The sequence below is a fragment of the Ammodytes marinus genome (assembly GCF_949987685.1).
Source record: "Ammodytes marinus genome assembly, chromosome: 22".
Lineage (NCBI taxonomy): Eukaryota > Metazoa > Chordata > Actinopteri > Uranoscopiformes > Ammodytidae > Ammodytes > Ammodytes marinus.
Window position 1 is genome coordinate 18033250 of NC_137226.1, and position 15397 is coordinate 18048646.

Genomic DNA, 15397 nt, shown 5'->3' on the forward strand with positions numbered 1-15397 from the left:
AGGCTACTTCTCTGTTTGAAACATGTGGGAACTAAACTAATCCACCTTCAGTTACCTCATCAAAACACTGCCTCTGTTTCGCCCCTAGGCGTCGCCATTGCACCACAAATGGTGTAGAGTAGCCGAAGCAGTATTTTCATTTCTCAAACAGAACATGCACCTTTAGTCATTTAGTCCTAACCGTCGTAGCCTATTAGGCACAAGATTTCTCTTTGAAGCAATCCAAGATATCTGTAATAATTGTTTTAGTCCATATATTATAGGCCTACTGTAGCGTATTATTGTTTATGTGCAGTTGATTTCTCAACTTCATACAGTGCAGCATAGGCCAATCGGAGCCCCCTCCTGGCAGCTTGCCTGCGCTGCAACCTCTCCATAGCAACTGGTTAGACCCTTTTTTCCCGCGTAAATATCACTCCTTTTTTGGGCCATTCAGGCAGACGTCACAGCTGTATGCAAATCACACCGATTGAAGAAAATCAGAAAATGGTGGCGCGGGAGTTGCCCAGTGCGCCTGCGTGGATCCCTCTACTACGAGCCATGAGCATGAGCGAGCAGACCGGAGCAGACCAGACGAGCTGCAACAAGTTAGCCAACTGGAATCAATGTACAATCGGAAGCTGGATGAACGAACCTTCATAATAAGAGTAGTGTTGTTACACGAGATAACGTGTGCTTTAATTTAAAACTGCCAAGCGGAAGTGCTTTTTATTAATGTCGTATCTTTTCGCTTTGGCGGGCAACGCTGTAACCTCACCGAGGGTCTGTACGGCATTGTTAAATGAGACAATAAAGACAGTATATATTTTTTAACCGCATATGACACAAGTGTGAGCCGCCCAGCATCTCACTTTGAAACAAGGTAAGTGTGGTTTCTGACTTTGTTGACAGAGGAAATGTGCTTTTTTTGCCCGCTTGGTGCCTGTCGACGTGCATTAAAGTTATCGTAGGATGGTGTGTGATTTCAAATCTCGTACAGAGCGAGCAGCTGTTTCGGTCGGTTCAACACACTCATACGTTCGCCCAACGCACCGTAAAGATGGGATTTTATCATTGTTATAGTGTTGATAATAGTTAATTATCCACTGGTGTTTATGTCGTATGTTGTTAAGTCTAAATGTGTAGACAGCCATGGTCTCTGACTATCATTCGGTCGACGCTCTTTATTAGCTGGGTAACGCTTGTTGCACTGTTACATTTAGCTCTAGTCCGTTAAAATTTAACTTTAGTATTTTTTTGAATATGTCTTGCTCTCTCGGACGTGCCCTTTCACGTACTAAGTTTCTCCGTCGACGCCACTGTGTGCGTATACTCCATTTTCCGGTAACTGTGAATAAGGACTAAGTTACGTTTATGCATTAATGTTGTGTTAGCTCAACATTTAAAAAAGTTTCGGACGACATTACACGGTATAAAGCGAGTATTGAAGCAGGGCGCGTGGGAAGCTCGAGCTCCACTTTGTTGTCGGCTGGTGGGTGTGTGTCTGCGTCATCAATCATCCATCCCCTTTCACCAACATTTAACTCTATGGACGGTAGCCTGGTAGACGGTCATTAAATTGTATTTGAGCTTGTTTTTAGCATTTAGCCCCACGACTTTTTATAATGTCACTTGTGTGTCTGTCGCTGCTGTAATGTGACGACGTTTCAAACCGATGGCGGCGTGGGATCATGCCAGTGTTGACAGCTTTGCTAGTCTCGTAGCATCTCTGCTGCTTCCATTGTCGGACAGTACAGTTCAAAGTTCCATGTTTCAATTCTCTCACGTCAAGTCTATCACTCTTGTTACGTTATGGGACACTTCAAGCCTCCAGAATAATCATATGCCATGCAAGCTATTGTCTTGGCATAATTTTCCGTATTCTTCATTAACATTTTCATTAAAAAAAAGAAAAAAATGCTCCATCATAATTCTAATAATGTCCGATAATTGACACACGGAGGAGAGCTGCTTCCACGTTGCGATGTGAGGAACGGGAGTGGGCCTGGCTGAAGGAACATGAATCAAGCGACACTAACGCATTCTCATCTTTTGGTAGCAACTGTCCAACTGCAAATGCAACGACCCAGTCCTAGGACAGCTGTCGTATTTTGGGCTGGGCCTATAGTCGCTAGTCGGGGAACTTTATTGTGGCTTCTCTGCAGCTTTTCCTCTACTCGGCGGGTCAGAGCATCAGTCGGCACCACGCCGCCTCCCCCTGCAACCACCCTGCTGCCATGTGCCTAGGCTGCTGTCAGTCAGTACATTATTACACTATCAGTGTCGCACACATAACATTTTAAATGTCACTCACCGCAGACACAAACCAGGGCCATAGATCAGATGAGTTTTTGTGACATAGGCTACTGATGACGGTTCAAATATCTCTTTACATGGCTCAATCTATTCGAGTGTTTTTTTTTAAGTCAAACGCGTCTTTTTTGTCGCCTTTTAAAATGTTTAATCAAAGTTAAATAGGTTATAAAAAGAGTGCAGAGCGTTGTTACACCTGTGAGTGTAGTGAATTGAGTGGTTTAATCGGTGGTTGTAGATCGCTCAGTCTCAGCAGCATCCCCCCACCCGCCCACATGTCGAGCCTCCAGCTGCATCAGCACCACCCACCGCGGTTACGTAAGAGGCAGACAGGCCGCGCGCTGTTCCCTCCTCACTCACTGATGCTCAGCCTGGCTCATTACACGCACACACGGACACGCACACACGCGGCTTGAATGGTATAAAACGCAAATGCTCCGCACATTCGGGGAACAGACCCGGCTTGTTTTTGTTTTTTTAATTCTGCTTTTTGTGGGGCCACATGAAGTTGTTCTGTGTGTAATATGATCAGACATATAACCTGCTATAGCCTTATTTAAAAAAAATGGACCATGCAAAGCCAGATTATAGAGTTCAAATATTTGTGTTCTTGGGGTGACATTAATTACTCCTACTCGGATTTAAAAGTAATATTTATTTTCATCTAGAGAGAAAATTATTAATGCATTTATTAACGGAGAAATGATGAATATTTTTTTTTCATGTAAACATTTAAGAATTCATTGACTGATGTTTTCCTAAAGATATTTTTTCGGCATTTTTTATTCTTTATTGATAGTGTAGAGACAGAGTTGAAATGGGGCAGAGAGGGGAGTGACATGCAGAGAACGACCGCGGGCTGGAATCGAACCCGGGTCCGCTGCTGGCCGAGGCCCATGGGGGACACGCCCTACCAACTGAGCAAAGGGCGCCCCCATGACTGATGTTTTTCACTAGGACACACCATTTATTGATTTGATAATGTTCTATTGAAATGGGTGTTAAATAAAAACGTGCATGGAGCCTAGTTCAAATGTGACTTTTGCAGCAGGTTTTCAGCTCCCAGGACACAGTCGCACCAATAGTAAAATAACCCCGTGTTCCAATTCCCATACTTCCCTACTATTAAGTATGCCAGAAAAAGAATTAGAATGTCCCAATGCATGCATGTCAATTTTAGTATGCCAAAAGTACCTAGATGCCCCACTAACTCCAATTGCACTTTGCAGTATTCGTCTTTATTCTTGACATAAAAAAAAATATCTTCCTCATCAGATTTTTTTTTACTCTCCTGTGGCCCTAATATTCTTCTGTACTTTAGTATGTAGTGTAGTTAAAAAAAAAAAAAAAAAAAAGTATGTGATTTGGAACACAGTGTTGTAACTCTAGTATGGAGGAGCTGCAGTATATCCTCATGGTGTGTCTGTTCCTCTGCCTTGTTTTTGCTGCAGATGTTCAGCTTCCACAAGCCCAAGATGTACCGCAGCATAGACGGCTGCTGTATCTGTGGAGCCAAGTCTTCCAGCTCCCGCTTCACCGACAGCAAACGCTACGACGCACACTTCAAGAGCTGCTTCGGGTGAGTGTAGCCGCACTCTAGTCTGCACACACCCAGATGTTGAATTTCAGGTCATTATGGACATCAAGGTTGCGTTCCGAATCGCATACTTTTTACTATATAGTATGTAGAAAAAAGATTTAGGATGTCCCGATTCTTGTGGCCAGATTTAGGATGGTTAGAAGTACCCGGATGTCCTACTTCATGCGGCCAAGATTGTTAGTGTTGAAAACTGCATCCTATTTGGGCGATTCTGACCCACAATCCAGTGCGCATGTGAAGTGACGTCACATCGACGAAGCCTCCATATGAAAACAAACGGGGATGCGATGGATATAAAAGCAAGAGGCAAGATCAAGGTGCAATGTTATGATGAAATAAGAGTAAAGTATGTACGCCTACTGCATCCTAACTAGATTATTTTTATCGTCTGATGTAGTATGTAGAATTGAAAAAAGAAAGAGTATGAGATTCGGAACGCAACCCAAGTTCTTCATTTCAGCTAGACCAGGCCAGGTCGTTGCCCCAGGAGGGGTAGCATGTAGATGGTATGAGCGAGGTGGTGTTGGGGCTTAAAAAAAAGAGAGAAGCGCAGTAGTTGGAGGCATCTACAAGGGAAAACTGAAGAACCAGTTGAACAGACAAGGATATGAACCAATATAGAGCGCCACATAACCAATGACAACATTGGAATGAATCGCCCCGACTATATGGCTATTTCCCTCAATTTCTAATAGATGTTTAAATTATTTTGTGTATATATGTCATGCTGAAATGTAAGCACATACATTTAGAATGATTGTTTTGATCCAATGATGCACCTCCAAAGCTAAAACAGTCCCTGTGGTCCAATACCCATACTTTTCGCTGTTTAGTATGGTAGAAACAGATTTAAGATGATCCTGTTTACATTATTTTTATGATCAGCTGCAGTATGTAGAATTGCAAAAAAAGAGAATATGAGATTAGGAACGCAGCTAATGTGTTGAGGGTCATTGTGTGATGCATTGCTGGTGTCCTGCTGTCCCTGCAGGTTGGGAGTGGTGCGTGGTGGAGACATCTGTAACGCCTGTGTCCTCCTGGTCAAGAGGTGGAAGAAACTGCCAGTCGGATCCAAGAAGAACTGGAATCACGTAGGGACACAGTCTGCATCATAACACCTGTAGATCTTCTCTGGTTGTAGATGTCTTCTTGTTAAAGCTGGTGTGCTGTGTGTTTTCAGGTGGTCGATGCTAAAGCTGGCTCCAGCATGAAGGCCACACACAGGACAAAGAAGATGATGATGAAGAAGAAGCTGAAGCTGAGCCAGATCAGTCGAATTCAGAGTGAGCTGAAGAGAAACAGTGAGTTGCTCTGTAGTGATGGTGCACTAGTCCAATAACTGTAATGCCTTGTTTCCACCAAGTAGAGCGGGTCGGGTCGGAGCGGCTCAGAGCGGGACAGCTCGCTTTTAAGAATCTCGGTGGTATTCTGGTGCTGATAGCCGCTGCCAGAATATGGGTCAAACTATCGGGCTGTGGTACAACTGTGTTCAAGCCAGCGGTCTCTCGATTTTGCTTGGTCAAACCAGCCGCTTCTTAAATTATTACCCCCGTGTTGTGAGCATATCACGCCGGAAAATGCACAGAGACGGCTCGGTGAAGCCGACAGAGACAGTAAAATGAAAACATAACCACTGAGCTTTCTATCTCTTGGTAGACATTTCTCTGAATGTATGATGAATGTTGTCTCTCTGTCTCTCCCAGACTCTGATGCCCACAGCACCACCTCCAGTGCCTCGCCCGCTCAGTCCCCCAGCTACAGCAACCAATCAGACGAGGGCTCTGACACAGAGCTTTCACCTGGCCCCGCCCCCTCCCCGGCCTTCTCCTTCCTGGACCTCACCTACTGGAAAAGGTAACCGTACCGACTGCCCTGATCTATCATCTAACATGGCGGGGTTGAAGAATAATATTTTGGGGGGTAAATAATAAACAAATACATATATAAATAAAAAGAAAAACATCAAATTATAGTGGTTTCACATGGTTAAAATATATCCTACTACATCAATGCCACATTATGTGGCTTGTAGCCTATAGTGTCAAACATATCATTTTCACTGTCTTTTTGCTGCTTGACACGCGCAGCTTGCGTGAAGAACAGGCTCTAGCTGAGCCGCTCAGAGTTAACAGTCTAACCTGTTAACATGGAAAGATGAATCAAAAGAAACGCACCATGCAAAGTGCAGCGTGAACCTGTCGGCACTGTACAGGAGACGCTCACCTATCCCTCATCTGATCACTGAACTCTCATCCTCGCTATCAAATGTAGCCTAATAAATGGACTCGCTGCTCCCAGTCAAACCACAACTAATCTTCTTAACAATGGCGACAACAACACTTACCCATAATGTGAAGCTAACGGCGAAAGCCTGTTCATAAAAAGAAAAGGAAAAAAAGGCACAGTGCTTCCTGCATTTGGGTCGGATCAGGTCTGGCCATATTCACACCACTAACAAACCGTATCAGAGTTTGTTTTGAAGTGCACAGAGACCACCTCTTCAGCTGGGTCTTGTGCGCTTGTTTGTTCCGCCCCCCCGAGTGCGATTGCTGTATTCATACCTTCCTGAAAGATGCACACCGAAGGCGGAAGCGCACATGAGTTTGTTTGGTTGTGAATACGCCCTAAATCGCACTAAATAATGCGACGCATGCCCTGGTTTACTGCTGTTAAACTAGAGCAGGGGTGTCCAAACCTTTTTCACTGAGGGCCACATACAGAAAAATCTACGAAGGGCCGGGCCACTTTGCAAAAATAACACATTTATCAGGACATGTAGCTGCTCTGATGTTTAGTTTCATAGTGTCTTCGTAAATTGTAATCCTTCTTCACGGCAACACTTTCCTTGTACATTAAACAGACACATTTCCCCTCTTGTTTATATGCCAATGATACACCCAGTGTTTTCTGCCTTTGCGTCTAATGTCCAGCAGGGTGAAAATAGTATCCAGCCAAGGTCCCGACCCTCCTAGGGAGGTCCGGGGGTATGCCCCCCCGGGAGATTTTTTAAAGTTTTTAAAGTGAAATGCATGAATCTGGTGCACTTTGAGAGGGAAATTAAGAGGCTAAATCTGAAGAATTTTGTATGAAAAAAAATGGAGACACTGTGTCAGATGAATTAGAAGCTATTGGAGAAGGACACATAGATTTTCCATAATAATATTCATTTAAAATAAAATATTATGCAGGGTCCTCTGGGATGGGCTTGTTGCTCTTTTTCTTTTATGGGACATATTCCTCTGTAATATAATGAGTGCATTTAAATTATTTAAAAATTAAAAGCGCCATATTACATTATATTTTTAAAATGTGCCACGGGCCAATCAATCAGTGTTTGACAGCCCTGCACTAGTGGGTTAACTGAGAAATGCAAAAAAAAAAAAAAAAAAAAAATTTTCAAAGGGCCATATTACATTTTATTTTTAAAATCGGCCGCGGGCCAATAAAAAGCGGGCCGCGGGCCGCAGTTGGCCCGCGGGCCGTAGTTTGGACACCCCTGAACTAGAGTGTGTAAACCTCATTAAAAGAAGAGGTGTCATTTTTAGCTGACAAAACGTAACAGGACAACGATAAAGAGTTCATTTTCTTTCTCATAGAAAAAGCCGCTGTCTGACATCATGGAGCTTCTACTTGTGAACATCCTGGTTCATTCAGAATGAGCTGATTGACATGTGCACTGGAATATTCCTGCAGGTTGAAACACCTTATTTGGAATATTGTCTGAACCGGAATATTGACCTTAATCAGAATATGCGGTGCGTGTAAACGGGGTCAATGATTGTCTTTTTCAACTCACGGTACATTGTCTATGCTAGCTTTAATGTGCTGTTCTATAAGACTTCATCTTTGACAAGCAGCTTACATATTAATCAGTCATGAACTCACTGGTACATACTGTTTTCCATATTATTTAACTAGTCTTATGGAGTCTCTCTGTCCAAATGCGCTTTCCTTTTTGATCTGTTTGTCCCAATAAACGCTGCCTTTGAGAATGATGTTATTTCCAGCTGTACAAACATGCACTTTGGACTGATAGTGAACAAAGGGGCTCTAGTATTGTATTGTTGGGGATGCACACTCACAGTGACATTGGCTGGTTTTGATGTTTTCAGACAGAAGGTGTGCTGTGGGATCGTGTACAGGGGACGCTACGGAGAAGTGCTCATCGACCCCCACCTATACAAGCCCTGCTGTCAGAGGAAGCCACAACCAGAGCAGCAACAGCAAGTAGGTGGAGAGAGGGGGGAGGAAGAGGACGCACTGGGGGAGAAGCCAGGGAGCATGTCCCCCCCACCACCACCACCACCACCAGTCATACCCACACGAGAGGAGCAGCAGCTGGGTGTAGAAGCACGATGATGGGCTTCAGGGTTGCTTTAGTCTTCCCCTCTCCATGGACAAACAGTACCAGACACTGGACCAAACAATACAGGGACATGACTGGGTCCAAATCAAGACCTCACTGTAGGCTCTTCATCTACAAGCTGCTGCAAACCCTTCCCCCCCAGACACCATCCGTACCTCTGTGACTTCTGTGCTTCTATTCTCAGTGTCTCTTGCTATGAGATTATGAGACTCAAATACATTTTTTTGTAAATACTTTCTTTTTGTCTGAAATGCTGGAGCGACGAATGCTGCATAACCTGGAGACCTCTGGACATTCACCCTTTACTCATTGACTTGGAGCAGTAGATCGGAGAGCAGCCTTCCATCGTGTGTGTGTGTCCCCCCCAACTACACAAGTTTATTCTCAACGTCTTGCTCCGTTTCATCTTTCTACTTCATCCACTCTTATAGGAGCTGAACCAGTGTATTCACCATCCATGATGTCCTTGGTTTGTGTAAAGGAGAGTTTATATTATACGTGAAATGGCAGCTATTCAACTGCAGAGGCAAGTAAATACACAATGCCAGCAGGCTCTTCAAACCTGCATGGGTTCTGGAAGCTGAAGACTATAACCTAATATGTTCACACCCACACCGACCTGTACAAGGCTCGGTCAGGCCAGAGAGTGGCTCGGCAAAATGAGTTTGTGCATCTTTGTAAAAAAAAAAAAAAAAAAAAAAAGGGCTGGCAGCTAAGTGACTTTTCAAGCTACGTGACTGGAGAGCTAACGTATGTAGCGCTTGTCAAACCACAGTAGCCCATCACTGGCACACCATAGGACCACAAACGCAGCGTGAAACTGAACTACGCTGACCAATCAATGTTGTTACACATAAGTGAGTGGAGCCTCCACTGCCAATGTGGCACACTTTGGAGTTGAATCCAAAGTTCTTCCTGTCTTTTTTTCTTTTTTCTTTGATGCTATGGTGACATGATTATGTGGTCACATAGCTCACTAGTTCTCTCAGGCAGACAACAATATATAGCGCGGTGTATGCACATGGTATTTAAGGGGACGCTCTTCTTTAGAAGTGTCCTGTTACATTTAATATACACGGAAGTTTGAGTTCTTCCCATTGAACTAGTTTGAATCTTACATTAGCAGTGAAAGACCTACTGGACAATGCAGTATATACAAGATACATTCTATATTTGTAGCTTTGCCTCTTCCAGTCTCACTGCTCTAATAATCTATCGTAGATCAGTTCATACTCTAGAAGACAGAAGGTGTCATTTTCACAGTTATGTAAATGCACTGCCAAGCCATTTTCAGCAACTGGCTAAATATAATCGAAAAATGCAGATTTTTGAAACTGAGTAAAGTAATTTATCTTAACCAAAGTCTTCCTAACGGTCCATAGTAAAGCATGTCCTGTAAATAATGAAATAAGATTACAATACTATTTGGATCATTGTTACAGAGCATAGATGCATAAGAAGCACAAACAAACATTCAGGGAGGTGTGGAGTTATTTGAAGCCATCAACATGCAGCCGTTTGTTTGAACCATTATAAGCTAAACAACCCCTCAGCAGACTGTGGTAACACACGGCACAGGATGCAGGTCATCTATATTCTATTCATATCATAAATTAAGACTGAGGCTGTCCCTGCGTTCCAATTCACATACTGTTTCTTTTTACTACACTACATACTAAAGTACAGAAGAGTTTTAGGGCCACAGGAGAGAAAAAAATCAGATCATTCTTTTTCATCATGTCAAGAAATAAAGACTAATACTCAAATGCTATTGGAGTTAGTGGGGCATTTATGTATTTTCAGCATACTACAATTGACGTGCATACTGGGAAATCCCAAAAGTTATCATAATTAAATCGTCCACAGAGGAAGAAAGTCCCCACGTTACTATGCAATAAATTCCCCTTCATCTTTTTCTGGCATACTAAATAGTATGGAAGTATGGGTATTGGAACGCAGGGTGTGTTGACTTTGGTTGTGTTTGAGGCCTTCGCAGGAATGTTAAACTCATGTTCCGTGTCTCTTTGCAGAACTTAGAGTATTTTGCATGGGCTCTCCAGAAAATAATATGGTGATGTACAGCTTGAATATATATTTTTGTATATAAATTAATAAATGGTAACAAGCATTTTTCCCCTTATAAGATTTGATGTCCTCTGTTTTAGAACCATGGTTATGATTATGATCTAGCAATATTCAGGTGCATGTGTATAATGCCAGTGTGTTGAGTTAGCTTTCAGGGATACACACACACTTTTCACCTTTTCCTTGGGAATCTTGTTTTTGTTGTTTTTCAAAATAATTTCTTGCTTCTCTTCTCTTCTCTTCTTTTTTTTTTTTTTTTTTTTGCAGAAAGTAACAGTTCAGAGTTCAAGGTATGCCTACCAACATGAACTCACTGTCACTAAATGCATCGGCCATTGTAGTTTATGGCTAAATCTTCAATACTGTCCCACTGTTTCTGTTTTTTTAGGAGCAATGCAGATGCTGAGGAATGTAATGTAATGTAATGTGGTCTATTCTACCAAATGGAGCTTGTGATATCATCTGAGCTTTACTTTCATCACTGTCCCCCTTTTTTCCTCTTCAATTTAAGTTCATCTTCATATTTGGAGTGGATTTATCTAAAGAAATATCTATTTATTAACTTATCCTTAAATATTTTCACTGCACTGAATTGCATTGCTCTTTGTGGACGTCTGTACAATGATGCCATATGGACTGAACACAGTGGATGTGATTTGTATCTTAGCTATATGTTTGTTCTATACACGTGGTACTTAACGGTTGTAGTTTAGAGAGTGTTTCCTGATATTTTGGTTAGAGACACAACATGGATGTAGATGTTCTGTCTCTATTTACATCAGCATGTGATGTAGGTCTGCACCTAACCTATAGAGAAAATATTGTACTAGTCTTGTCTGTCCGTAGTTATAATGCAGAGAGAGATACACTGCTGCTCATTTCGAAAAAGCAAAGTTTGTATTTTTTTTATACATGCCTGTCATTTCTACTTGTTCAATAAATGGCATTTGTCATGTTTCAAATTCACACATGCTTCGTACCTGTGACGATTAAAATAAACCGCTTGAATATTGGGCATACTGTCAAAAAGGAGAGTGTCCCTGAAAGTTCAAAACACAAGCACAGTCATTTAACGTCATTAAAACCAGTAGGATACGGCTGGGTTCTATCTTGTGGGTTTATATGCCTTTTGGTTTAATGGTGACACACTTTATAAGATTGGGTTTTTCTCGGGGATATGATAAGTGATTTAAAGGTGCAGTGTGTAATATGACATCAAGTAAGTTCTGGAAAGTTCTAGAATGCAACACTCCCTGGATAACCCCAACCCTTTCGAATAATAACAGAAGCTACATTGGCCTTTAAGGACAAGAACAATTCAAAATTTTAAACAATGCACCTGATGACATTCCAACTATGACACTTCCAAAATGGCGGCGACTAGGCCTTGGTCCAAGGTATGGAGAAATATGGACATATATAGAGACAGTGCATAACGCGTCATAATCTGAGGCCACGCCCATCGTGGGGGAAAACAATTCACAGCGCCCCGTTCACTTTCTATTGAATGACACTCGTATTCGGCAAACAAACTTAATAAAAACGTAATACGACATGCCTTTCACAAATACACGTTACATACTCTAAAGCCACGACTCTTGTCTGTCTATACGAGCTGTTTTTGTGAAAATTGATTGAGTAATTTTCCATATCGAGACAAAACTCTTAACTAATGTATGCTTTATGCTAGGCTAATGTTAGCCTTCTGCTGTAGGCTAGCCAGGTCGGACGGGAAAAAACACCTCAATATCTAAAATTACTCAATAATTTTTCACAAAAACAGCTCGTATGGACAGACAAGAGTCGTGGCTTTAAAGAAAGTAACGTTTTTTCGTTAAATGGATGTTTGATTAAGTTTTAATTAAGTTTGTTTGCAGAAGACAGGTCTCCTTCAATACAAAGTGAACGGAACGCTGTTCAATGTTTTCCCCCACGATGGGCGTGGCCATGGGCGTGGCCTATTTCATGCACTGTCTCTATGAGACCCTTTCTAAGGGAAAAAAATAATAATTCAAAACATTTTCTTTCAGCTATTATGCACTAAATTAAATGTACTTATGGATATTATAATTACTTTCTACAAAATCTGCTAGGAAATAAAACCCAAAATCCTACACACTGCAGGTTTAACTTGGTAGCAGGCTGAATGTAAAGAATTACCTGCAATCTTTTTTTTAAAGACTCAATGGATGAGTTACCCTAAACTAAACTCTAAAATCATCCAATGTCAAAGTAACAGTCTATATGCTGCCATCTGGTGGCCTTAAGAGGCGAGTGCAGTAGAGTAAAGCTGACTACAAACGTTTTTCCACTGATACAAACAATAAGAAATGCAACACTTTAGCCTTATCAATGTATTTATTTAATGTGTGTGTGTGTGTGTGTGTGTGTGTGTGTGTGTGTGTGTGTGTGTGTGTGTGTGTGTGTGTGTGTGTGTGTGTGTGTGTGTGTGTGTGTGTGTGTGTGTGTGTGTGTGTGTGTGTGTGTGTGTGTGTGTGTGTGTGTGTGTGTGTGTGTGTGGACTGCTGTGGTTCAGCAGGTAAAGACCTGATAAAGGGAGCCTTATATTTCCTCAGAAATGAAACCAACTTTTTTCTTCTGAAGCAGACACGTTCTTCCACCTTCATTTTCAGATAGAGACCCTTTCAGTCGCTCCACCTGATTCTATAGAGCGTTTGGAGAATGTTAAATGGAGTATGTGCTGTATTGTTTTCACTGAGTGTGATTGACAGGGTAGATAATAAAGTCATTTTGCCCGGCCCATCTATAGAAGCCTCCACCCAAGCCCTGGCGAGAGACACAGGGGCGGTGAGACCTTTTCACCCGTCTCACTGCCGGTGCATGTGCAGAGCGACAGATGGGTGAATGTGTATGCGCCTACAATGGCGGAGCTGGTAAAAATCCTTTCCAATGTCTGTTTTAATGGTTTGTATCATGTTTTATCACACTTATGGATCTGAGATGATGCTAGATAACTTCCTTCTTGATAATCACCATTAATGTGGTGATGTGGGGTCGAGGGAGGGGACTGCTAACTGCAGTCACTGACAGGAAGTTAGCTAAACTGACTATTCGGCTTACTGAACCTTTAAGTACTGCTGTGATCTACAGGAGTGATGATCAAAGGGGCGGAGTTTTTACCACCCTCATTGAGACCAGGACCAAAGAACGGCTGGAGTCTTTCAGTGAAGTTACAGCCAGTAAAGGAGTAGATGAGAGCTGCAGCATCTACGTCATAGAAGGAGACCAGACCCTCCTCATAGTCCACAAACACCCCCACCTTCTGAGGCCGGGACTTCAGAGAGAGATCCACGCCAGGCTCATCTAGAGCTCTGTATTCATCTCCATTCTTCAGCCATATCACCCAAAGGCCTGTGGTTGGGCTCACAGCGACATGTCCCTTCCGGTTGACCGACTCTCTGGCCACTCCTAAATCCCATCTAGTCTTCCCTCCGACCTGCACTTCATAGTAAAACCTGCCCGAAGAGAAACTCTGCTCTCCTAAAACACAGGGACTGGAGGTAAATCTCTTTGGGTTGTCTGGGAGAACCTTCTTTATATCACCACAACTGACTTGTTTGCCTTCGTCGGACAGGATGAGAGCTGGGTGAGCTGTATCAGAATCCAGAGTCACATCCACTGTGTACTGCTGGAGCCTCTTTAGCCCAACACCGACACGCAGCTTCTTCATCTCTTCACCGAGTGTCTCCTCCACCCCAGCCACAGCTCTCCTCACAGTCCCCATAGAGAACGAGTGAACTCTGACCTCTGTCCAGTCCTTGGTGGGTGGTGGAGCAGGGTTCAGGGATGGGAAGCTTTGGAGGAGATGGAGGTGGTCTTCAGACTGTGAGAGCTTCTTGAGCTCAGAGCTTCTCTTCATCAGCTCAGAGATCTCCTCTTCCAGTTCTTGGACAAAGCCTTCAGCCTGTTTCTCTCTTGTCTTCTGCTTCTCCTCAATCATCTCCGTGAGCTGAGCCAGATGTTTCTCCGCAGACCTAATCAGAGCCTTGAAGACCTGCTCACAGTCCGCTGTCTCTCTGTCCGCATCTTCTCTGCCAAGCTCCACCGACTCTTGGACGTGCTGGATCTTCAGTCGTCTCTCCAGGATCTCCTGCTCGACTTCAGCCTCCAACTTCCCCACTTTAGCTTTCTTTTCTTCAAATTCTTTTTTCAGAGGAGCAAAGTGATGTCTCCTGTGATCCGTCTCCATGCACACTTTACACACACACATCTGGTCAGTCCTACAGAACACCTCGAGAGGTCTACCATGCTTCTTACACATCCTGTCTTCCAGGTTCTCCACTGGATCCACCAGCTCATGTCTTCTCAGGCCTGGGATTCTGTGATGAGGCTCAAGGTGTGATTCACAGTAGGCGGTGAGACACACCAGGCAGGACTTCAGGGCCTTCACTTTGGTTCCAGTGCAGACTTCACACACAACTTCTCCCACTTGGGCTTGTTTCTGCTCTACGCTACTGGCTTTCTTTAGAGCTGTCCGTCTGTACTTAGCGGCCATCTCAGATATGAATGTATTAACTCTAAGCTCGGGTCTTATGTAGAGGAGCTCCTTACACAAGGGACACTGGTATTTTCCACAACCTTCCCACGCTTGTGCGATGCAATTCTTGCAGAAGTTGTGTCCACACGGTATGGTGACTGGATCAGTGAACACATCCAGACAGATGGAACACAAAAACTGCTCTTCAGAGAGGAGGCTGCTGGCCATGGTAAATCTGTGAGTGAAACCAGATGAGAACATGTAAAATAAAATACAAATACAAATTTTTGAGTGTAAGGCAAGCAAACATTATTTTTCAGGTACTCAACTCATTTTTGAAATGTTATGCTATTATGCTTCTATGCTTAGTATAAATAAAAGGTCCAAAATGTACATTTAGGTGTTGGTTATGTAATGGGTAAAAAAATCAGTTCTTCATTGTGTGTAAAAGGTTAAAAATATAAATACATGTGATGCAAAATGTAAAAGAAGGTTTAATTAGATAAAAGTAGACACCCTTTTATTTATTTTTTGTTTTTGACTAAATAATCTTATT

At 42.8% G+C, this 15397-nt stretch overlaps 2 protein-coding genes across 2 annotated transcripts; one reads left to right on the forward strand and one right to left on the reverse strand.

The window, feature by feature from the left end:
* Positions 1-723: 723 nt before the first annotated feature.
* LOC307268301 (SIN3-HDAC complex-associated factor-like) lies at positions 724-9038 on the forward strand. The gene is made up of 6 exons (XM_080050878.1): positions 724-862; positions 3744-3871; positions 4884-4983; positions 5073-5193; positions 5596-5746; positions 8005-9038. The coding sequence occupies exons 2-6, from the start codon at positions 3744-3746 to the stop codon at positions 8249-8251; spliced, it is 747 nt and encodes a 248-aa protein (XP_079907004.1). The 5' UTR covers positions 724-862; the 3' UTR covers positions 8252-9038.
* A 4393-nt stretch (positions 9039-13431) lies between these two features.
* On the reverse strand, positions 13432-15069 carry LOC307268795 (E3 ubiquitin-protein ligase TRIM21-like; the record flags this gene model as incomplete). The annotated part of the gene is made up of 1 exon (XM_080051541.1): positions 13432-15069. One exon carries the CDS (start codon positions 15067-15069, stop codon positions 13432-13434), a length of 1638 nt encoding a protein of 545 aa, XP_079907667.1.
* Positions 15070-15397: the final 328 nt, after the last annotated feature.